Genomic DNA, 26,349 nt, shown 5'->3' with positions numbered 1-26,349 from the left:
TTCACGCACGTCTCCAAAACACAATGAGGTGGATGCTTAAAAACGCAATAACAGGTCTAAAACAGATGAGATAAAATGGAACGCAATGGCATGAGACGTACAGAAATGTTCAACGGTATTGTCCGTAAGTCTCGCAACAAGTCAAGCGAAGATTGAAAAATATGTGTCAACAGCTAAATATGTTTTGCATTGAGTAGCAGCGCACGCTGCTGTAACTTCTGTTGGGTGGACCTGGTGAAGATGAGTTGAAATTCTATTGCTTTTTCGCCGGCCGGAGTAGCCGAGCGGTTCTAGGCGCTTCAGTCTGGAACCGCGCGACCGCTACGGTCGCAGGTTCGAATCCTGCCTCGGGCATGGATGTGTGTGATGTCCTTAGGTTAGTTAGGTTTAAGTAGTTCTAAGTTCAAGGGGACTGATGACCTGAGCAGTTAAGTCCCATAGTGCTCAGAGCCATTTTCTATTGCTTTTTCGTGCTGTTTATTCTCTGATACCATTGGTCACAAGTGCAAATTAAATCGCTTGGTCATTTCAGCAGGTAGAGGTATATGAAAGTAGGAATGTTTTTAGAAAATGCCGTCAGTCAAGGCAGAACTATGAAGGACGAGCGAAAAGATTTCGTTTGAGAGTGGTGCTGCAGCATACAACGTAACGTGACTAGGATGCGAGTGTATAAGCACCGATATGTAGGAAAAGGATTCGTGTGGCATATGTGTCTTTTAAACGAGTGTGCGGTAAATGCGGAAACGTGAACTGCAGCGACGTTAGTACCAAATACATCCAAACAGGGCCAATGTCCTGTTACTCTTTTCTTGGCTACCGGAGGACAAACACTGGTAGACATCCGTCGGAGAATGAAGAATGTGTACGGGGCAGCATGTCTGCCGAAAATCACGATTGTGGGATGGTGCCCCAACCTTGAAGGTTCGACGATTCCTGTCGGATGAGGATGCACATCCTCATCCGACAGTTACGGGCTTCTACAGGCAGCAGGACACGGTGTTATACCGAACGGGTATCTTGAACCTGGTGCGTCGGTGTTATGATTACCTCAATGCTCATGGAAATTCTGTCTGATTTGCATACCGATTCTGGACTCCAGGGCCTTCGAACGGAAACTTCTTGATCACCCCTTGTAAGTTGCAATATAAATGATATTTCCTTCGGTGTTATACGACTTGAAACCTATAAATTCTGTATTCTTTCTGCCTAGAGGTGTTCAACAGCTGCCCATTGCACGTGGCTGGAAAGACCATAGGTGTGGTGAATTCCCGTTCGATTGCTCGTTTCCACTATGACGACCTGTTACCATCTTAACAACTTGCGTACTGAGTTTGTGTGTTCGTGGTTGCATGTGGGTATAGGATTGCGTATTCGTGAGAGCGATGTTTTGGTAGAATTTGTGTGTATGTTCTCGTTTATGCATGATTTCTTGGTGGTGTGTATTTCAGTGTGCTTGCTTTAGTGCACGTTAGTGTGTGTGTGTGTGGGGGGGGGGGGGGGGAGTAGCGGCCGGAGGTGGGGGGGGGGGAGGCGTGCGTGCGTGGACGAGAGATAGAGTGAGATAGTGAGATAGAGTGAGATAGTGAGAATGGGAGATAGGGCGACAGGGAGACAGGGAGACAGGGAGAGAGGGAAAGAGGGAGAAAGAAAGAGAGAGCTTGGGCGTGCCTGCCATGGACGACCGCATGAGATTTTACGTTGGGTGTCTGTCTTGTGTGGATTTTTATGTTGGTGTCTGTGAGTGTGTAAGCCCATGCATAGAAGTGACGAGATATAGATTGAGTTTGTGTTTTTCTGGCTGTTTGTAAAAGAGGTGATGATGTGGTGTGGAGACATATGAATGCTGGTAAGTAAACTGTTTCTTCTTGAATCCCGAACCTCCTGTGAAATAAATGGCAAAGTTGCCTTCTGCTTAAAATAAATTATTAAAATGAAGCAAGGAAATAATCTTCGTCGTGACAGTCCACGCAAGATAAGGTTTCCATTCTGCCCCACTTTTATGAGTCATCCCACCCGTTGTGTGGTCTTATTCCAACTGCGTGCTCATTGTGCTGATTCGTTATCATTATCACTCATCTGATCTAACTATATCTTTAGCGGCGCGACTGCTTGTGCTTGTTGAGGGAGGGGAAAGTATACTCAGTTTTACACTATCACTGAGACTGGGATAATATTCACGTAATAATCAATGCTCGTTAATAGTAGAAACAAACCTAGTGAATGCTGATATCGCTCCATATTGTGGTTTAATCAGCTATAAGTAGCATTATAAAATGGCCAACGTGTAAAATATAAGACTATTTCATGCACAGAAATGAATTATTTTAATAGCGGCAATTGCCTACTACTTCAATTATTCGTTGTGTATACAAGTATTAGTATCTGTACATTTAGCACAACGAATGTGCTTTTTGCGAGGAAAATACGAGAAATATTTCGTCTGAACTGTAACTACGAAAGGCTTGGCTATAGTCCTAAATTTTACTCGAATAACTCTAATTAACCCAATTCGTCGTTGTAAACGCTTTCCAAATCTAATACCAATCAATTATTCCTTTAGTTATCACTGTTGTCAAGTAACATAACACAGCGGTGCCCAACAGTTTTTTGTTTACACCTTTGTTTATATTGTTGAGCCAAAACATTATGACCAGGTGCTTCATGGTGCTTTTGTATACCCTTGGATTTCAATACAACGAGGATTCTGCGTGGCATGCACTAGTCTAGTCGTTGGTATGTTTCCAGAGTTGTATAGTATCAGATATGTATGCACAGGTTGCTCAGTTACCGTAAATTACGGGCTTGTGGTTTGTGAGCGCAGAGTTAGCACCCAGTTGCATCCCATATGAGTTCGACGGAGTTCAGATCAGGCGAATTTGGTGGCCAAGATATCAACATGAGTTCACTATTATACTCCTCAGATCACTGCAGAGAAATACTGGCAATCTGACACGGACTGTTATGCTGATGGAAGATACCATAGCTGTTAGAGAAGACATCAAACATAAATGGATGCAGGTGGTCTGCAAAAATGTTCACGTATGGAAAAATGTTCCATAGCTGCCATCATGCCTTCGAGTATTACCAAGGGTTCCTTGAAAGTCCTGCTGAATGTCCACCACAGCGTAATAATTGCCCCTACCGTCCCTCCATGGCGTGCATGTTTTGAGCAGCTCTTTGTTTGGATGATGGTGTATCCAGAGACGACCACCAACCTGGTGTATCAACAAACGTGATTTACCCGACCAGGTGACAGTTTCCGTGCCCACTGCATTTGTAATTGGCTCAATATGGGTGCACATCTGAGTCGACTGCTGTAGAACCCTGTGTTCAACAATGTACACATATCGCCTTCTATCCTGCCTTACACAGCATGAGAGCCTCCTATCCCAGCTTTGTGTGATTTGATGAGGCTTGAACGTCAAGCTCCTTCTCACTTGCTCGTTATTTCACCATTATTCAATCACTTTCCATAGATATGGAATTGCTGCGCCTGTGCTGTGAAGAAGTACAATGCAATGCTCCGTCGGACATATATGCAGGCATCAGTGGGCAAAAAGAAAATGTGCCCTTTGTGAAAGGATCCCCATTCGTCTATGCCTAACTTATATACTTTCCTTACCGCATCACATGCCCGTAGCGCCACCAGGCGACATTAATTCTCGTCATGGCAATGATCATCTTGTTTTGGCTCCCCAGTGTAGGCTTACGCTACGAACGGATAACCTGCGGCCACACGCAGCGCAGTCAGTGGACGGTTGGGAAAGCTTGCTAGTGTGCCAGCCATATTCCTGCATCATTTACAGCGGTTAATACAAGATATTTCTAACTGTGGAAACTACCTGGTTGAGTCACATGGAAGCAGTACATGGAGGCTGTTCACATGAAGTTTAGCTGCTTACAGAACAATGGTTTGCATTGCTGGCTCAAGAAATGCAGTACTTTGTGAGTCCAGGGTTAAGTATCTAGGTCACTTTTTGAGCGAGAGACGTCTTAAGCTTGTGTTACACGACAAGAAAGCTGTAACTCAATTATCTGTATCTAGAAGAGCTTCAATCTTTTTTGGGAAAAGTAAACTATTTTCATAAATTTATAGCTAAAGCATCTCAAATTATATAAACTTTAACCAGACTATGAAAAAAGGGTGTAAATTTTGAATAAACTAAAGAAAAGTCTTAAATTTGTCCCCTTCCGGGAAACATCACCAGGTATGTGACTAACTTCAGCTACTGGCTCGTCTCAATATGATACTGGTGTTGCGCTGTCCAAGCTTTCTGATGGCACGAACATACAAACGTGTTTGTGCCTAAAACATTAACAGTAGCACAGACGAACTGTTCTCAGAACAGAAAGAGGACGTTAGCAATAATTTAGTACAAAAAGTATCTTATATCCCAGTACGGCAGAAAATTCCATCCGCTAATGGAGTGTTAGTCGCTGATTTCACTTTTTGGTCCTCATAACAAGCTCCCAGATAAAACAGCGCTGCAACTGCTGTGGTGGGCACTATTTGTAAGCAATTACAATTATTAAATGTGTTATCGTCCCACTGCCCAACCTGCGAACACTGACACTTTGTCTCTCAAAAAATCAGGTGTTCCCAGCTCACAGATTCTCCCCATGGCCAATGATAGAAAACCCTTTGAAGTGTGTGCATGTGGATTTTGCCAGATAATTTTAGGCAGCAATGCAGTTGCTGGTAGTGGATGCACTCTAGAATTTCCATTACGTGGCATGGATGTCTACAACAACTGTAGATGCTACCATCTGTGTCCCTATGGCAACCCTTGCAACTGAGGGTGCTCCCGGCACTATCGTGGTAAACAGTAGTGCCCACTTCACCTCACCTGCATGTCGGCTGCTCTGCCAATGCAGCATTATTGACCATCTGACTACCACCCCATTCACCCAGCATCTATTTCAGAGTTGCTGCTTTTCATCAGAACGTACAAGACATATATCAGAAAAGAGACACAGTCCTGAACGGCTTAGACGAATATGAGTAAAACTATCAGCTGTTTCTAGACCTATGCAAAGCCTTTGATATGATCAATCATGATCTGCTTCTTAATCAGTCATGTTGTTGTTTGTTGTTATGGTCTTCAGTCCGGAGACTGGTTTGATGCAGCTCTCCACGCTACTCTATCCTTTTCAAGCCTTTTCATCTCCGAGTAACTACTGCAACCTACAACCTTCTCAATCAGCTTAGTGTATTCATCTCTTGGTCTCCATCTATGATTTTTACCCTCCATGCTTCCCTCAAATATCAACCTGGTGATCCCTTGATGCCTCACAACGCGTCCTACCTACCGATCCTTCTTCTGGTCAAGTTGTGCCACAAATTCCTCATTTCCCCAATTCTTTTCAGTACCTGCTCATTAGTTACGTGATCTACCCATCTAATCTCCAGCATTCTTCTCTAGCACCACGTTTCTAAAGCTTCTATTCTCTTCTTGTCTGAACTATTTATCGTCCGTGTTTCACTTCCATGCATAGCTACACTTCATACGAATGATTTCGGAAAGGACTTCCTGACACTTAAATCTATAATCGATGTTAACAAATTTCTTTTCTTCAGAAACGCTTTCCTTGCCATAGCTAGTCATACAGAATGTTATTCATAGAGTTCACTGTATCTGGTATAAGTTGCATCTTTTTGGGGGGCAACACAAGGTAGAAATATGTCGCAATAATGGAGGTTTCTTTTCATGACACACAAAGTTTAATTACAGAGTACCTCAAGGCTGTGTGCTGGACCCTTTTGTTATTCCTGTTTTTTCTAAGTGATTTCCCGTACCACATTGCAGCAGAAAAGCCAGCCTGCACTCACTGCAAGAATGTGCGTGTCTGCTCTAAATTTAAGCATTGTGGGTGAAGCATACATCATGTCTGTAGGATAGAATGTCATACCATCCCAGGTAGTCTGAGCATTGCGCTCAGGTACCATGCCACGTGCCCTATAGTCCACGTAAAACATTCGAACTATCGTGCCATACACTGTATAATACACATAGTGAGTCAGATAACGTGTCACACTAAACACATATAAGAGCAGTACTCGCAGGGGGCAGTCTCCGTCGAACAGAGAACTTCATCCATACACACTTTAATTTTTGAGCAGTCACATTATATCTGTCTGCCTATTTCAGAGACAGCTTCAACTGTGTGGTAGTCCAAAGTACCGCTATATCCTGCCCTAAAGTGTTTAACATCATTCAACTTCTTGAGTGAAGATGAGACGAACTAATAAACGGTTTGATTTGTGTTTGTTGTTGGAGAACATGGGCAGTCTTGTTACTGACATTAACAGCATAAGTGACGCTTAAACTGTGTGTTGCTTAGCACAATGTAAATGTGCATATGTTTTATGACGATATTATGGAGGTTAAAACATTTTTAAAGTGGACTGTCATCAAAAATTAGAGAAGGAATTGTCTATGATATTAAAAAAGAAAATTTATGTGGTCCATTTAACAGTTATCTACATGATAAGTTCCCCAAGGTCATCTACGTGGAAGACAGGATGCTAGCAGAAATACCATTTCTCCTACACAGGAATGACAATGTGATACCAAGAGTAACTAACACTGGGTAAAACTGGCAAGAGAGCATCTAAAAATCCTGTAACTATACCATATAAAATGGAACTGACTGACGTTAAAGTTGGTGTTCTGATGGAACAAGTGCCTGGAATGTGACAGTAGCATTTATTTCTCCGATATACAGGTTCAGATATAGGGTAGTCGTACTGCATCCCTGTCTTACCCATTTTCAATTCGAACACTTTTTTCTTATACTTACATTCTTATGACTCCATATAGGTTCTTCTACAGGTTGTTTGCCGGCCGCGGTGGTCTAGTGGTTCTAGGCGCGCAGTCCGGAATCGCGGGACTGCTACGGTCGCAGGTTCGAATCGTGCCTCGGGCATGGATGTGTGTGATGTCCTTAGGTTAGTTAGGTTTAAGTAGTTCTAAGTTCTAGGGGACTGATGACCACAGAAGTTAAGTCCCATAGTGGTCAGAGCCATTTGAACCATTTGAACCAACAGGTTGTTTATTCCAACCTTTCCCTGTAGCCTATGCTTATTTTTCTTAGAATCTCAAAAATTATCTCGCGACCTTGTCAGAAAATCTTCCCTCATGTGTGACGTACACTCCTACTTCAAATGCAGAAATGTGATGGGAAGATGCCTAATAATGGTAAACTGTTGGGTGAAATGGTGAGAACATGTTCTAAAGCATAAGGAGGTTCTTCTTGTAATCTGAAATTGTCATGCAGTTTCAACTTATGTCATATGGGCTGTGATACCACAGGGGTGACTGTAGTACCATCACAAAGAATATACTATTAATGTTAATCGGAACTACGATATCGGATTTTTTATTTTCACACAAAAAAAATGGTTCAAATGTCTCTGAGCACTATGGGACTTAACATCTGAAGTCATCAGTCCCCTAGAACTTAGAACTACTTAAACCTAACTAATCTAAGGACAGCACACACGTCCATGCCCGAGGCAGGATTCGAACCTGCGACCGTAGCGGTCGCGCGGTTCCAGACCGAAGCGCCTAGAACCGCTCGGCCATTCCGGCCGGCTATTTTCAAACAATTTTTAACTTACGGTAAGAGGACTTTGGGATTCGAAACTTGATACTTGGTGTCAGTGGTCTGCAGGGAGAGTGCAGAGTGTAGCACGGAAGTGGAGGACATCTGCACTAGTTTCACCATCTTAGGTTTTTAATTTCCCACAATTTTTAATTTAGGATGCGGAGGCTCTTGGATTGAAAACTTGGGAGGCGCTGCCTGCGGTCTATGGCTACGTGAGAGTAGCTTAGGTATCTACAGCAATGTGGGGACAGATGAGGTACGGTGCACTGTGTTGACGCAGCCTGTTTGATGCCACACAGCTGTGGCACTGCGTTGTACAAAGTGTCAAAGTGTTGATGCATTTTGTCTACCCTGGCGGTGTGTGTTGACACCCAGCTCGGCCCTAGACAGCGTGGTGCTATGTCAGAGGCCCGAACAGTATGCTGACTGACACTGGGAGTGGCAGCAGGGGTGGCATAGGGGCTGTGAAGGCGGCACGTAACAGTCTCTCCTGCTGCGGCATTTACGTAAATAAAAAGTGTAGTGGTTCCCATCATAACCTACTACACACACCATAAATGTTTCAACAGCGCATAGGTTGAACTTACAGCTGGGATAGGCATAAATTGTTTAAACATCCAAGCTGTGTCAGTGAACTTTGATGTCAGAGGTGTGGCGAACATTGTTTAAAGTTATGACAACTGGGTTACCATCATTTAAAACTGAGCTGTTGGATTTTATACTTATGACAAGCGGCCTAGTTCCACGATGACATAAGGGAAAATCCAGTGGCCTTCTTCGATTTTTACAAGTGACCTTCTTCGATGTTATACTTATAACATGCGGCGTTGATACTATGAATGAATTCCTCAGGCATGCCGTCTTGGATTCTGTTCTTAGAACAACTAAACCCGCAACTATGTAGACTATCCTGTAGGTCCATGTCTACCATCTCGGATTATGACGTTATAGAGGCTGTCCTCGTATGCCCAGGATCGCCATCTATGATTCTGATGTCGTAGAGGCTGTCCTCATATGCCTAGGTCTGCATTCTCAGATCTCCATCTTGGATTCTGACATTATAGAGGTTGTCCTCAGGTCTACCTTCTTGGATTTTATGCTTAGGCCAATTGGACTATATCCGCCACTTACCACAACTAGGCTATTTCGAATTTTCCGTCGTTTTGTAATAGTACAATTGGCCTCACTTCACAGTGACGCCATTTGAATGGGAAAGGAGTGGGGAAGATATATAGCAACAATGCAAAACTGGTTGATGACGTCAAAGCGGAGGAGGTAGGGGGAGAGGGAAATCTAGCAACAACACAAACTGTCCTCGTATGGACTCAGCCCTCCAACTAACATCTTTTTAATGAAGATAGAAAAAGAGAAGTGCTGAGAACCATGCAAGGGATAGAGAGAATTATGAAACTATAATACGATGAAAGCCTAACACTAGAAGGAACATGTGGAAGAAAATAATGAATATAACGATGACGTCGAATGCAAAGACTGCTACATCAAACTTGTTAGACTCTTATCGTTTTAGTAGTTGATAACTATTACCTTTTTATTAAATTATTTCTTTTATTATAATACGTTTACGGCTTTCTTGCAATGAAGTGGAAATTTCTCCATTGTGAAAGGAATACTTTTCACATTTCTTGTTTTGTTTGGATTGCTTTGTTTCTGAAGGTTTCAAACTTAAGCTAACAAGCAACATAGTCAACGATTATGTACATGAGCCATGCTACTGGAAATACCGATTTAGTTTTCAAGTGTAGAATTGGAAAAAAAAGCAAAGGTGCGTAAAATTTGACTAGAATCGGATAAAAAGTTCATTAAATGTGAGTGATGTACTGGGTAGATGTAACTCTCCGTATTCAATACTCGTTTCTGTCGCTGTCTTTTCTTTTAGTACCCGTGAATTAATGTAAAATATAATCAGTGGAATACCAGTATTGTTGTTCAAGTACGTACGTATTTCGTGGTCCACATCAAGTTTCCTACCGAATTGGGGAACACTAGGATAAAGACGAAGGCTTTCCTTGATAACTTGTTCCAGGTATTTCATTGCATTAAGATCCTCCATCTTTACTTCACGGTCAGACTCTCCGAAGATCTTCTCTAACTCTTCTTCTATCTTTTCCTGAAAGCAAAGATAAAATATTATTGTACTAGAGACAAAACAAGACAAGTTAATTTGAATCTCCCGATGATCTTCGTTCATGATGTATCCCAGAGGATAGGTTATCCTTAGAGCAATTTACAATATGGACATATTATAGTGAAACCATACGTATAATTACGCTGAAGCGCTAAAGAAACTGGTATAGGCATGAGTGTTCAAACACAGAGATACGTAAACAGGCAGAATACGGCGCTGCAGTCGGCAGCTCCTATATTAGGCAACAAGTGTCTGACGCACTTGTTATATCAGTTACTGCCGTTACAGTGGCAAGTTATCAAGATTTAAATGAATTTGAACGTGGTGCTATAGTCGGCGCACAAGCGATGGGACACAGCATCTCCGAGGTAGCGATGGAATGGGGATTTTCCCGTACGACAATTTCACTAGTGTACTGTGAATATCAGGAACCCAGTGAAACATCAGATCTCCCACATCGCTTACCAACGACGACCGAAAAGAATCGTTCAACGTGATAGTAGAGCAACCGTTCTGCAAATTGCTGCAGATTTCAGTACTGGGACATCAACAAGCGTCAGCGTTAGAGCCATTCAACGAAACATCATCGATATGGGCTTTCGGAGCCGAAGGCCCCCTCGTGTACCCCTGATGACTGCACGACACAAAGCTTTACGCCTCGCCTGGGCCCGTTAACACCGACATTGATGACTGGAAACATGTTGCCTGGTCGGACGAGTCTCGTTTCAAATTGTATCGAGCGGATTGACGTATACGGGTATGGAGACAACCTCATGAATCCATGGACCCTGCACGTCCTAGCTGGTGGAGGCCCTGTAATGATGTGGGGAGTGCGCAGTAGGAGTGATATGGGACTCCTGATACGTCTACATACGACTCAGACAGGTGACACGTACGTAAGCATCCTGTCTGATACCAGCATCCATTAATGTGCAATCCCAATGCGTAATTGAGCAATTCCAGCAGGACAATGCGACACCCCACACGTCCAGAATTGATACAGAGTGGCTCCATTAACACTCTTCTAAGTTTAAACGCTTCCGCTGACCATCAAACTCCCCAGACACGAACATTGTTGAGCATATCTGGGATGCCTTGAAACGTGCTCAGACGAGATCTCCGCCCCCACGTACTCTTACTGATTTATGGACAGCTCTGCAGGATTCATGGTATATGTTCCCTCCAGCACTACTTCAGACATTAGCGAGTACAAAGCACGTCAAGTTGCAGCAGTTCTGCGTGCTCGCAGGGGCCCTACACGATATGACGCAGGTGTACGGGTTTCTTTGGCTCTTCAGCGTAATTAAAGTGCAGCGACTCACAGAGGTCCAGCGTGGGCTGTAATTTTCGTATGGCAGCGAATTTGTTAGATATTCTAATGTGTTAATGCGGACGCGATTTACGCTGTAAAAATATTAGTTCCTGTTTTGGCTACCCGGAGCAAATCAGGCGCTGTGAATGCTGGAATGACGTATAGATATATTTCCGTTTGTAATGGATTAAGAACGGGACTTGAGCATCTAAAGTCAAAGGTACAATGTTGATTTTACTGTTAACTGCCACTTAGAATATTCGTCCAATATGACCATCAGAGACGTCGACAAGATGCTGCATCCGTAAAATGACGAGATCTACAGTAGCTCACAGCACTTCTGGTGGAATCTGAGCATCGTTGTTTTTTTTTTTTTTTTTTTTTTTTTTTAGAAGTGGAAGATTGCTTTAAGCAGATCTTTCACTGGGCCAGCGAGATGGGGTGTTGCCCTATCTTGCATGAAAACAACGGTTTCCACGCGCTTGCACTCTTTCAAAGCAGGAATCACATGCTGTGCAAGGAGGTATCGGTAACGTGAAGACGTCATGATACGGCTGACGGGCCCTCTGGGTGTATTCTCTTCAAGGAAGAACGGACCGAGTATAAAATTGCTTGCTGAATCCACACCACACAGTCACATACGGCGAGGTCAACAGCTCTTCGTGCACAACACGTTGTCTAACAGTACCCCAGATTCGGCAGTTTTGCACTCTGTAGCGCAAAATGTGCCTCTTCACTCCATAGAATATTGCCCAACCACATGTCACCAACATCCTTCCATGCCAGAATTCTAAGAGCCAATTCAGAACGTTGCCGCAGTTGAGATTTCAGTTGTTTCACCGTCTGGATTTTGTACAGATACCAGTTCAAACTAAACTGTACTGTTGACCATGGGATAGACAATACTCGTGACACCGAATGAGATACCACCCAGGGCATGTGCTGCGTGATCAGTTACAACAATAGCGACCTCTGCAACCCCATCAGTAACTTGGGATCGGACGCCTTCCTCTTCTAGGCGCCAACCAAGTTCACCCCTGTTCTCAAATTTCACCATCATCATCTTTAAACCATTTAATAACAACGGGACTCCCTCGATGCAGCACTGTAACTGCTGCCGTTCACATAAAACAGTTTCACTAACAGCACCCAGTCTCTTCTCGATACCCATACTGTTCACTCATGTTATGCCTTGTGAAATCATAGCATGGATGTCATACCATCATAGAAACAGTGTACAGCGGCAGATATGCACCTGGTGGGCAAAACTGGAACTTTTTTTTCGGGATAAATCGGTTCTGCATTAACAGATTAACATTTCTACCAAGTTTCGCTGCCATGCGATAGTTACAGCCCTCACCGGTGGAGGAGGAGGAGGAGGAGGAGGAGGAGAAGGAGAAGGAGGAGATTATTGTTAACGTCTCGTCAGCAACGAGATCATTAGAGACAGAGCACAAGCTCGGATTAGGGAAAGTTGGGGAAGGTAATCGGCCGTGCCCTTTCAAAGGGACCATCTAGGCATTTGCCTGAAGCAATTTGGGACAATCACGGGAAACCTAAATCAGAATGGTCGTACGCGGATGTGAACTGTAGTCCTGACGAATGCGAGTCCATTGTGCTAATCACTGTGCCACCTCCCTCGGTCCCAGATCGGACCTCAGTGAGTAGTTTCATTTTAATTACAGCCACCTAATATATCAACAAAGTTTTAGAAGAATGACATTCTAAAATCCCCGAGAGGATTGACCTGGGAACTAACAAATTTACTAACACTATTTTATTTGTAGATGACTAGGTTCTCCAAGTAGGCAGTGTAAGCGCTGTACAAGAGAATGTGGTTAAATTGAAATACGTTTTACAAACTTATCGAATGGTTATAACTGTGAATAAAACAAAAGTAATGGCAATGGAAAGCAATAGAACAGGTAACTTCGTTTAAATATCTCCAGACAAGTATATCAGTGTACAAAACTACTTCAGATATGATTCAAAGTACACAGAAATGTAACGCTATAAATGATTGTATAAGAAGAGTTCTTGGCAGAACTAAGAGAAAGGCGATAACACTAAGATTGCACAACATGGTGGCTAAGCTATCTATAATAGTGAAAACTGGATTGTAAGAAAAGGATAAGAACAAAGAGTTGAACCAACTGAGATGAGGTCTCTGAGATCACTTCTTGAATTAACATTAAGATACAGAGTGTGAAGTGGAGACATAAGACAGCAAATAGACATAAAAATGGCGACGACGGGAAAGACTAGGCACTACCTTCAAAAATTATATGATCACATCAAAAGGATGCCACATAAGCACCTGCCATGTCAAGCATTATACAGGGTGTTTGTAAATGAATTTCGGGGTTTTAACACTTTATAATATTTGTTATATTAAACTTACAGCTACAAATGATACATCAATTGAACGAGCAACTCAAACAGTTTTACCAAGAACCTTATAAATGTTCAATGCACCATCTGTCACACGGCACACGTAAAGTTTGTAGCCGAGTTCTTCCCAAACGTTGATAAGTGTCTCTTCAGTGATTGTAGCAACAGCTGCTTCAATCCGGTTTCTTAATTCAGGGAGGTCTTCTGATAGCGGAGGCACGTACACACGATCCCTGATGAAACCCCAAAGGAAAAAATCGCATAGTGTTAGGTCGGGTGAACGTGGAGGCCATGCAAAGCAAGCCCAATCAACGTTTGGGAAGAACTCGGCTATAGACTTGATGTGTGCCGTGTGACAATTGGTGCTCACATTGAACATTTATAAGGCTCTTGGTAAAACTGTCTGAGTTCCTCTTCCATTTGACATATGATTTGTAACTGTAAGTTTAATATAATAAATATTATAAAGCGTTAAAACCCCGCTATTCATTTATAAACACCCTGTATTTTAACCACACTGGATGACAGGATATAGAACGTCCAATGAAGAGATAGGAACAAAAGTTTTGTTAAATTCCTTTGGTTTCAGTAAGGGCCAGAACTCACTCTTTGAAATGGTAGAATATGAAAATATGCAACATCATAGCCACACAACTGCTTTCTGTAATTTTGATTACACGTCGGTCTAGATACACCTTTTGTGCTTTAATCAGAATATTGTAGGTATAGCACAGAGAGGTGGTGTGCGAAATGCCTCTCTGACTGTTCTAGGTGTTTACCTGTTCGAACATGTTATGAGCATAACAAAAAATTACATAAGCCCCGCAGATCAATATTGGGAAACATCTACTTTTCTGCAAAATGATGACGATAATCGGATGCTGCCTTCAGTAATTAGTAACCTAAGCAATAGGAAGACAAAAATGTAGACATTTTCACAATTCTCTAACAATAAATTGACAGTTCAAGAGCTATTTGGATGATGCATACACTAGTACGGCAAAAAGATGATAGATGATACTGCCTGATGATAACTGACGGGTCCTTGAAATTTCGCCCTTCAGCGGTTTCCCTTAGAGGTCCACTTCTCTCATTACTCACGTAGAAAAGTTAGAGATGGGTGGTTAGATGAAGGAGTAGGGACCACAAAAAACAACCTGCAATGCCATTTCTGGTTGTTGATTTTCTTAGAGGTATTCGGCGTGGTCAGAGGCACTTTACAGACGCTGAAACATAGCTGATGTATGCTTTTCTAAACGGTATGCAAAGAGCAAAATGTAATGAGAAATACTTGCTTGAGACAAAGGAGAGAATTTCTGCTAATCATAGGTCAAGGCACGCTGATAGCTTGTTTTTAAATTTAATGGTTGAATACTTCACAAGCTGAGGTTGCATGTACGTTGTGTTGGGTAATGACACAGCGTATTCAGCAATAAAAGCACGGATACCTCAATCAGAACGTTAGTTAGAAAAATTATGCAAAGACCTTTGGTAACCGCTGCCGTGCGTGGACGCATTCTGTGATAACCCGTCTTTCTTCACGTTGTAACAGCTTGTGTCACACTTTATTTTATTTCCTATATCCAGTTGATCTAAAAGAATTATTGTATTGGATACGTTCAATTAAATAAATAAAATAGTACGCACGAGTACAATCTCATTTATCATACGTAGTGATTATTTATGTTTCGTCTATACTGGCATACCATAGTGTAATAAATTATTTTTCCATACAGTGTGAACATTAATAAAACCGGCAAACTGCAGGGACGGATTCCTTACTGGAAATGGAGGAAAAAATGTCCTATGAACGTGTGTCGGGAAATGCATCGTTGCGATGGTAGATAGCGCTGACGAATGAAAGTTCCTCTGACAACGTTCTGTGTGTTCTTTCTGTGTTGTAGGCTGTGTGATTGACGCAGTGTACTGTAAGCAGCAGAACTGTCCGGTTTTCACGTCGGGAACAAGCGGAGATGGTGTTTGTGTACGACCTGGCGGATGGAAACGGTCGAGAGGCAGCACGACTATACTAAAACACATTCACAGACACCAGCCGCATCACACAACATTTCAAGCTCTTTTTGGCGTTTGTGTGATCATGGGTCCTTCCAGACAGACGAACGTGGAGAGAGATAGAGGACTGTGCGTACACCAGATTTGGAGGACCGGGTTCTACAGAATATTAAGTCGAGTCCTAGTACAAGCTCTAGGAAAGCGATCCGCCAACATGGTGTAAGACAAAGTACGATTATATGTATCCTACATGACAACCGCTACTATCCCTATCACCTGCAACGAGTGCAGTGATTATCAGCAGCGGATTTCCCTCGACGGGAAAGATTTTGTCGATGGTTTTTGCAACAGTTGTAGAATTTTCGTCATCAGTCCTCTGTACCGACGAAGCAACCTTCACCGGAACTGGCATCACCAGTCGGCATAATCGTCATCTGGGGGCTACAGAAAACCCTCGAGGAATGTTGAGGCATCTCATCAGCATCGGCTTAGCATCAATGTGTGGACAGGAAGTCACCTGGATTTGCTGCGGAATACTCTGCTTCGGTTGCTTTAGACCGCGCCTTTAGCAATACGGTAAGTTATGTGGTTCCTGCATGACGGACCACCACCCCACTTCCGCATCACAGTTCGCCGACACCTCAACAACTTCTTCCCCGGATGTTGGATAGGACAAGGAGGCCGCGTAGCATGGCCTGCTAGATCTCCGGACTTAAACCCCCTGGACTTTTACCTCTGGGGGCATCTGGAAAGCGTTGTGCATGCTGAACCAGCTCCTGACGTGCAGATCATTCAACAGCGTGTCACGATGCCAGTGACGCCATTCAGAGAGAGGCCGGAACGTGCGAAAGAGTGCGGCAATCTACGATACGACATGTGAACGCGTGTACTGCATCCCAGGGAGACCACTTGCCCATCTATTGTGACGTGGATGCGACGAAGCTCTATACTGCGTTCCGGGACGATTTGTTATCGTTGCACGCAACCCTCCATTTCCAGACACATGTTCATAGGAACTTCTTTCTTCCAGTTCCAGTCAGGAATCCGTCCCTGCTGTTTGTCGGATTTATTACTGTTCACCCTGTATATGATATTGCGAATTTTACAAACAACTTTGTGTTGAGTGCAATCGCAGCTGTGAATATATTCCTTGTGGAATGAAAACCGCAAAGAGTTGTATGTAAGATATTTTATAAGGAAAACAAACGGTTACTTAGCTTAGAGCCACACCTTCAGTTGGATTTATTTATTTATTTATTTATTTATTGATCCGTGGGACCAAATTAAGGAGAAGTCTCCATGGTCATGGAATGAGTCAATACATGAAATTATAACACGATATTAGAAACAGATAAAATGAAATATAAAAAAACATATTCAGGTGACAAGTCGTAAGTTTAAATGAAGAAAATCAAGAATGTAACACTGGAATTTGCTTAATTTTTTAGCTCTTCCAGGAGCTCCACGACAGAATAGAAGAAGTGAGCCATGAGGAAACTCTTCAGTTTAGACTTAAAAGTGTTTGGGCTACTGCTAAGATTTTTGAGTTCTTGTGGTAGCTTATTGAAAATGGATGCAGCGGAATACTACACTCCTTTCTGCACAAGAGTCAAGGAAGTGCATTCTACATGCAGATTTGATTTCTGCCTAGTATTAACTGAGCGAAAGCTGCTAACTCTTGGGAATAGGCTAATATTGCTAACAACAAACGACATTAAAGAAAATATATACTGTGAGGGCAATGTCAGAATTCCCAGATTTTTGAATAGGGGTCGACAAGAGGTTCTCGAACTTACACCACATATAGCTCGAACACCCCGTTTTTGAGCCAAAAATACCCTTTTTGAATCAGAAGAATTACCACAAAAAATAATACCATACAACATAAGCGTATGAAAATATGCGAAGTAGACTACTTTTCGTGTTGAAGTGTCACTTATTTCAGATACTGTTCTAATGGTAAATAAAGCAGCATTTAGATTCTGAACAAGATCCTGGAGATGGGCTTTCCACAACAGCTTACTATCTATCCGAACGCCTAGGAACTTGAACTGTTCCGTCTCGCTTATAATATGCCTATTCTGTCTGATCAAAATATCGGTTCTTGTTGAATCGTGAGTTAGAAACTGTAAAAACTGAGTCTTACTGTGATTTAGCATCAAATTATTTCCCACAAGCCACGAACTTATTTCATGAACTACATTATTTGTTACTGTTTCAATATTACACATAAGATCCTTCACTATCAAGCTGGTGTCATCAGCAAACAGAAATATTTTTGAATCACCTGTAATACTAGAAGGCATATCATTTATATAAATAAGAAACAGCAGTGGCCCCAGCACCGACCCTTGGGGAACGCCCCACTTAACAGTGCCCCATTGGATATATAAATTATATGATAACCAAATGTCGGGATGGATGGAAGACCCATCATTCACTGTACAAACTATAGTAATTCGCCAAGTGATCGTAATGTCAAATTGTAAATGGGCTAAATGTTGCCATCAACATTCCCCAAAAATCGAGCCAGAAACAAAATTCAGGAACAAGATTTAGCCGCACCATATGACATCCAGCAACATGTTAGTACTAACATGTTGCCGTCAACACCCTCTGAGCTGGTGATCATATAGTGCAAAGAGATCTCGATCCTGAATTATTGATCCGGCTCAATTTTCGAGGAATGTTGATGGAATCATTCAGGCTATTTACAATTTGTCTGCCAGCAGGGGTGGCCGAGCGGTTCTAGGATCTACATTCTGGAACCGCGAGACCGCTACGGTCGCAGGTTCGAAGCCTGCCTCGGGCATGGATGTGTGTGAAGTGCTTAGGTTAGTTAGGTTTAAGTAGTTCTAAGTTCTGGCGTGAGGTCAGTCGTTTGACGGCGCGTTTCGGGGTGGGCCCGCCCGCTGCCGGCGCGCCGTAGGGCACGGAAGCTCGCACTGGGGCGTATCGCTTTTCAGTCGGGTGTGCCGCGGCAGTCCTCACAGGGGAAGTGAAGCGTCTCTCATAGCCTCTCCTTCCCAAGTGGCTCTTTCCGCCTTCCCGTGGTGCCAGATGTTAAGCTTGGCGTTCTGCCTTGCGACAAAAGGGAGAGCTGCGACCCAACCCGATGCGAAAGCGAAGGGTGCGTGGCACAGGGGGAGCTGTGTCAAGGGACCTAACACCAGTCCCTTTTTGTTCGCAGGGCACAAACCAGCAGGTGCTCTGCATGCCGGCGACCTCGTTTGTCGGCGTGGGATCGCGGCGCGAGTCGGCAAGGGTGCTTCGCCGCGCCCCTGGGTAACCGGGGCGTGTTCTGCCAAACCCAGGAGGTGGTGACATCGCCTGGGCTAGGTTAGATGGGCCCAGACCGCCGAACGACTGGGGGACCGACCCACCACCTGAGTAGGAGTGGGTCCTTGGCCTTCAGGTGGAAACTCGGGCTAGAAGGCGGCGAAGGGCGAGGGGTGCATCCACCTCTCCGGAGTGCGGGGTGCACTTGCCGAGGAGCGTCGAGTGAAATCGTCGACGACGAGGCCTTCGACGGGGACCAGTGCGCTGGCAACGGCGCGTTGAACCCTGCAGCTCTGGAGTGCCCTTGACCTAGGGGCGAGGTCGGTGGGCGAGCTGCAATAGTCCCCCCCCCCCCCCCCCATGCCAGAGGAGCCGGTCCGGGGCAAGAGACGGGCTCCCAACCCCTTTTTGATCACTCGTAAATCATGGCCACAATTGAAGCGAGTGATTCGTGTGCGCCTCGAATGTCTTCCGCTGCGCCTGATCCCTCTCCCCAGGACGAGCAGGGACAGGCAGAAAATGAGACAATTATGGAGAGGTACTCGAGAATCTCGTTGCTCATGGAGCAACAGATAAAGAATGGCAAAATCAGTCAAGCAGGACTTGCCATCATAAAAAATGAGCTGGCTGCATGGGCTATTGCCCACGCCAAACTTGAAGGAAGAGTAGAAGAACTTGAAAAAGAAAATGACAGGTTAAGAAGGCAACCAGTAAAGACGTGGGCAGCGGTGGCTGCGCAAGCGCCCACCAAGAGCCCACAAAGCATGACTAGAGACACCATTGACAGGGTCACGAAAAGGACAGACACAGCTGTCTTCCTCAGGACACTACCTGGGCAAGACACTAGTGTCAAGAAAATACAGGAACTTTTCACAAAAGCTGTTGACCCCATTAAAGACAAGATCAAAATCAAGAAGGTAAAACCAAGCAGAAACTCCGTGATCGTTGAAGTTGCCTCGGAAGAAGATAAGGAAAAGCTGCTAAATAACCAGAAATTGAACTCGGTGGTCAAATGTGAACCACCGAGAAAAAGAAACCCTCTCGTCATATTATATGACGTACCTGCAATTATGACGAATGAAGAATTAGAAGAAACAATTAGATTACAGAACTTTGACAAAATGACAGAAGATGAATTCAAGAACAACTTTAAGTTAAAATTTAAGACTGGTCCGCGGGGTCGTGATGTCGTTCATCACGTCGCCGAAGTATCGGCGCCAATGTGGAAAAATATAACAACAATGGGCAGACTGTATGTTGGTTTCCATGCCATCAATACAAGAGACTATGTCGTGGTACCTCGTTGCCACAACTGTGGTGACCTGGATCACATCCTAAGGCTGTGCACCAGGGAGCCGGCGTGCACCAAGTGCGGGGAGAAAGGTCATAGCCGCAAAGACTGCAAGGCGGCAACAGTTTGCATACCGTGTAAGATCCGAGGAAAAAAGTCTTGTGGAACCACCGGTAGAAACTGCCCCACATACAGAATGCTGGAGCAAAGACTGATCTCCAGGACTGATTATGGCTGAGCCCAGTATACCGAACAGGATGCCAAAGCGAAAGTCCCCGAGCAAAAGGAGGAGAGATGCCATGCAGGCAAATAGATTCAAGGACTTTTTGAGGTCGCTTACGGGAATCATCAAAACTGAAACAAAGGACATGGCTATACAAACTGATTTTCCAACAATGGATATAGGAATACAAACAAATCTCCCCATGGCAGAAACTCTCTCCTCTGGAAGCCGGGAAACAAAGCCGAAACTACACCTACAGCGGCAAGGGCATCCTGCGGCTCCAGCAACTCATAAGGACAGCAACACTAACAACCAACCAATACAGGAAAATGTAGTGACGAGCTCTAGTACGAGCCCCAGCACTCAGTGCACACCAATAGTTAGATTACCACCGGTCGATCCAGTCAGGGTGTACCCCAACTTGGAGTACACCATGCAGCTATCCAGATTGGAGCAGCCGGCTACCCTGACCACTGCCTTACGACATGTGGTCCGAGTAGGACATGAGGACGGCAAAAAAATAACCTTTCCGGTTATGGAGGCTGTCGACAGAATCCAGCTAAAATCGGTGAATCTCCCCACCGACTTTGGAGTCTTGCGAGACCTGCTCAAAAAAGCATTCGAAAGACGAGGAGAGAAATTCGACCTTGACGACATTTATCGACAGTCAGTAGTGGCATATGGACGAATTGCATTCGACTGGAGCAAGACCTGGCCACATGACCGAATACATACATACTACCCATAATGACAAAAATTACTATAGGACAGCTTAACACACACAACAGTAGACTCGTAATGCAAGAGCTCCGAAGGGAGGTGGAGGAGAGGAGACTTGATGTACTCTGTCTACAGGAGCCATACTCCCTAGCTGGGAAAATAGCTTTTGCTGCTGCAAGCTGGCAAATAGTCAGTAGAGGGGATGACCCGAAGGCAGCAATTATAATCACCAACAAACTCTTGAGAGTCACAACACTCTCACAGTTCACAACTAGCCATTGCAACGTCGTGGATCTTCAATCCCCTACAGGAATTATAACTCTCATTAATATGTATTTTCAGTATGGGGATAATATAGAAACTCATATAGACCACCTAGCGAGAGTTACCACGGCGTTGCGGGGAAGAAAAGTCATAATAACTGCCGACATTAATGCAAAATCCCCCCTGTGGTACAGTGGCACAAGAGATGCGAATGGTGAGAAGGTTGAAGAATTTATTATGGCATCGCAACTTGTGGTAGCCAACAGACCCGGCAATCCTCCCACCTACGCTGCAGGTGGAGGACAGGGCACAAACATAGACATCACTCTTGTAACTCCGAATACAGCCAATAACCTTCAAAATTGGAGAGTTGTAGAGAATGCCACCACAAGCGACCACAATCTGATAACTTTTACCATAGGAGAAAGAGAGTGACACTGGGCCACGGGGTGGGAAACACAATTAAATTACAAAAGAACCGATTGGGAACGCCTAGCGAGGGAGTGTGACATTCCTCCATTACCGGAAGACGACATGCACTTAGACATGGACGTGGATCAGAGGGCGGGGGAACTGGTGAATGCAGTGACAAGAGCGGTGAGGGCAGCCGTACCTACTAGGAGGAGGGCCATGGCGGCCTCACCGTCACCATGGTCTGCCGAACTAAGTGAACTGCGTCAGTCTGTCAGAAGGCTGAGGAGGTACTATCAGCGCAGTGTCGTCTGGCAGGAACGACAAAGGTGGCAGCTGCTGTACAGGGAGGAAAAGCGAAAGTTCCAAAAGGAACTATGGGAAGTCAGAATGAGAAGCTGTGAAAACTTCGTGCTCAACCAACTAGTCACGGACCCATGGGGACTCCCTTATAAGTTAGTTAGAGAAAAAATCCGCTCTCCTCTGGAATTATCCACAGTCAGGTACGGGGATAGGATGACGGAGTCCTGGCAGGAGACTGCGGGGGTCCTCCTCCACTCCCTGCTGCCTGACGACAATGCGGATGGGGAAACAGAGAGGCAGCAGCAACTCAGAGATCAAGACCGCGAAATATACACCAATGAGACGGCGGTCTACCCCTTCTCAGAAGAGGAGGTAGCAACCCACATAAGATCTCTGCAAAGAGGAAAAGCACCTGGGCCAGACGGCATTGTGGCGGAGGTGGTGCAGTTTCTGGCGCCCCAGCTGACTGCACCACTAACACATCTGTACAATGAATGCCTCAGACAGCGTAAGTTCCCTAAGTTATGGAAAAAGGCACATGTAGTCATCATAAAGAAAGGACCAGACAAGGATCCCGCAGAAACGAAATCCTACAGGCCGATTTGCCTGCTGGATATATTTGGCAAATTATTGGAAAAATTGCTGGCTGACAGACTGACAGCACACCGGGTGTTGTGCGGGATGAGTGACAGGCAGTTCGGGTTCAGGCCGGGGCGGTCGGCATCTGATGCAATCGCCCTGGCGGCCGAGGTCTGTGGCTCGACCCCGCACAAATACGTGGTTGGCATCATGGTTGACATCAGTGGCGCCTTCGACAACCTGTGGTGGCCTTCGCTCTTCTCCTGCTTGCGGGAGAAAGAGTGTCCAGGGCCGCTATATGGTTGCCTGAGGAGCTATTGCGAGGATCGGGAGGTCTGGCTATCATCCTCTAGCGAAAGAGTTAGCAAGACAATCACCAAAGGATGTCCCCAAGGCTCCGTCTTACGACCCCTCTTCTGGGACATCCATATGGAGCCTTTGCTAGATAGCTTACAACAGAGTGAAGAGGTGCTAGAGGTGATAGCCTATGCGGATGACCTCCTCCTGTTGGTTGGCGGCCGCAGCCGCGAAGACATAGAACCAAAGATAGAGACAGCACTAGACAAACTCCAACAGTGGTGCCACGCGACAAAAATGACGATATCGCCCAGCAAATCTACTTACCTCCTGTTAAAAGGACATCTCATTAGAAATCCGACTGTCAGAATAGACGGTTCACCAGTTCTTAGACGACGTGAGACACGCTACTTAGGAGTCATCATTGATGAAAGGTGGAGTTTCGGCAAGCACATTGATACCGTCACCCAGAGAGCCCTTCAGATACTAAACAATCTCATCTCAATAGGTCACAAAAGATTCCACCTTCCGTCACACTTAATTAGACTATACCACAACAGCATCTTAACTTCAGTCGTGGGTTACGGCTCGGGAGACTGGGCACACAGGCTCACGAGGGTGGTGCCCGCCATGGCAGTGAGAAGGGTCCAGAGAAGCATGCTACTAAGAGCTGTGGGTGCCTACAGAATATCTCCAGGGGGGGCCCTGTTAGTCATAATGGGGCTCTGCCCCCTGGACATCAAAATAAGGGAACAAGCGGCCTGGTACTGGGCCAAAAGGGAGAATTATGAAAAGATTGTAGATATTATGGGTATCAGATTGGGCGACAAAAGAGATATAAGGATAAGAGGGGAAGAACTATGGCAGGAGACCTGGGCTGTAGAAGAGGCTGGACGACGAACCTTCCAGTTCCTACCTGATGTGAGGGAACGTCTGGGTATGAGGTATTTCGAGCCTACACGAGGTCTGATTCACTTCCTCACTGGCCATGGACCCTACCCGACATACTTATGTCGATTTGGGAAAAGGGCGACACCAGCGTGCGACTGTGGCGATCCGGAGGGAACACCCGAACATGTTGTTTACGAATGCCCTCTCTTCAATGATGTTGCAAATACACTACGAGACAGACTTCCTAACCGTGACACGTATCAACTGCTTAGACGTGAGGAAACCTTTCAGACACTAAACACCTTGGCAAACGAGGTATCTCGAAAGGTCTTAACCGAATATCTAAGAGAGATACAGTAAGAGCAAGGAAATAATTATTACCGATTGTGACCTAGAGCCCTGGTCCCATACCGCCTGTGCGTGGACTGGCCAACTCCACCCGAGTTGGAATCCGCCATGTACAGGACTAGGGGGAGCAGGGACCAACCACCGACTATGACACACCGAATGTGACGTAGGATAAGTTAGTTTGTAGGAATTAGTTATAGGAAATTAGATTAGGTACTGCAGCGATTAATAACGTCGTGGCCTGCCCAGTGCCAGGGGCATGTTCTTCGGGTTTAGCTCGAAGAACAAGGCATATTAAGTAGGTTTATATTCTTACTGGCACACATGTGACGCTGCAGGAAATACATAAATTAAATTAGTTATAGGAACTAGAATAAACAGTAGATATAGAAATTAAATGCCCATTGTTGTTAATGTAACTGTAGCTCACTATTAAATTAAGAAAAAGCTGCACAATTCAACATAAATGTATATTATTTAGGACCCACTAATGAGTTTTAGGTAGGGGGTTAAATTTGTATAATTATTATAGTTATCAATAAAGATTTTTTTTTAAAAAAAAAAAAAAAAGTTCTAGGGGACTCATGACCTCAAAAGTTAAGTCCCATAGTGCTCAGAGCCATTTGAACCATTTTGAACAATTTGTCTGTACGCTCACTTGGAGGATTACTATTATCTGGACACTGAATGCTGGGTCTTCTATCCATACTCACATTTGGGTATCATATGACGTAATTTATATAATCATTGGAAGATGTGACTCTAAGCTACGAAACCGTTTGTGGCCCCAAATAAAAGATTTTACATACAGCTGTTTGCGGTTTTCATCCCACAAGGTGCGAGTTTAACATTATACTGTAAAGTGAATTCAACCATTTACATATTAATCACATTTCTGATGTGTGAAACTCACTTGAAAATATGGGTTAGTAACACTAGGTGGTGCATTTCTATTCAGGTTTAACGAGATGTGTACGAATTATTCTTCCAGCCTGCCTGTCCCTATCTCTGCCGCAACCATTAAAGCAACTCAACCTTGACACAAGAGTACATGTTACTAAAGCACAGCGGTTAAAGCAGACCGGCTTCGGTTTCCGATAGCTTGGCAAGCTTGACGAGACCTGCTCAGCATGCTGCACCTGAAACGGGTTGGGTTGCGCTGTCAATCCAACTTGACGCGCCAGGTATATGTTTACGCAAGTTTTGTTGCAGCTCATTTATCATAACGATGGAAGCAGCAACATTAACAAACTACACTTAAAGGAAATTCATGATAAATTAAGAATTGAGGAATATACACCAGTCATTAAACAGAGCGCAAAACCAGCAGGGGAAAGTTGTCGTATGGTTGCGAAGCAGCTTAAAATAAATCGGTTGGTGCCTCGCAATGCAAGTAGTGTAAGAAGTTACTAAACCCTCATTCGCCAGCCTCGAGTATGTTACGACTTGTCTGTAAATTTTACCAGCAGTTTCGTCACTCTATAAATATTTTGAAGGAGGACAAACTCTTAGTGGCTGATACTTGTGTGAAAGTGTGTGCAATAAGGACTTGAGACCATTTAGCAGTATATAGGCTTTTTAAATTTAGGGTAAACTTTGACTGTAATAGAAACAAAAAATATGGCGCAGTGGAAATTAAAAACCACATTCTGGTAGTACGCAGCGTATTGCGAAGAAAGCTTAGTATGAAAGAAAAACTTTTTCTTTCAGACATGTACTTTTTAGACTAACATATTAAGAAAAACGAACTTTATGCGCGCTAAAAAGCATTTGGGTGATTCAAAATGAAATATTTGCGCTGCTTAGAATGAATTCAGCCATTCTGCAACATAAATCCTGGAAGAAAATATTTAAAATTAGTGTAACAGGGATCATATTTGGCTGGAATACACTAAAACTACAGAAACTAGTCTCCAAAACATTACTATGGTTGGCGTTGCAGCATATCAGAAATTTCAGGCTCTTACGTGCAAAGAATCTCAAATTTCAGAAAAGGTTCTCATTACTGCAGAAAACATGTATGAGAGGTGACTTTATGATGATTGGAAAAAGGATGAAGTTGCAGAGAAAACCGTTCATATCGAAATAAATAAGCCCGAAACTTGCCGAAAAAGAAAAGAACAAATAAAATCTTCCATTTGCTGGCCTGCAATGACCTAGAACGAATACATATTTCATTGAGTCTCATCTTGTGACATTCGTGTATTTTTATCAGCTACCAAACACTACACATAACACTACAATGAAAGCATACAGAGCCGGCCGTGTTGGCC

The 26,349-nt window shown here is 44.2% G+C and overlaps 1 protein-coding gene across 1 annotated transcript in view; it reads right to left on the bottom strand.

Moving 5' to 3' along the window:
• Positions 1-26,349, bottom strand: part of LOC126470357 (cytochrome P450 4c3-like) — a 188,373-nt gene that overhangs the window by 7,341 nt on the left and 154,683 nt on the right. The window contains exon 10 of the mRNA XM_050098153.1: positions 9,568-9,736. Coding sequence (XP_049954110.1) covers positions 9,568-9,736 — 169 coding nt within the window. The remainder of the gene's footprint in view (positions 1-9,567; positions 9,737-26,349) is intronic.

Source organism: Schistocerca serialis, chromosome 3, assembly GCF_023864345.2.
Source record: "Schistocerca serialis cubense isolate TAMUIC-IGC-003099 chromosome 3, iqSchSeri2.2, whole genome shotgun sequence".
Classification (NCBI taxonomy): Eukaryota; Metazoa; Arthropoda; class Insecta; order Orthoptera; family Acrididae; genus Schistocerca; species Schistocerca serialis.
The sequence above is the reverse complement of the archived record's forward strand: the minus strand, read 5'-3'. Positions and strand labels throughout refer to the sequence as shown.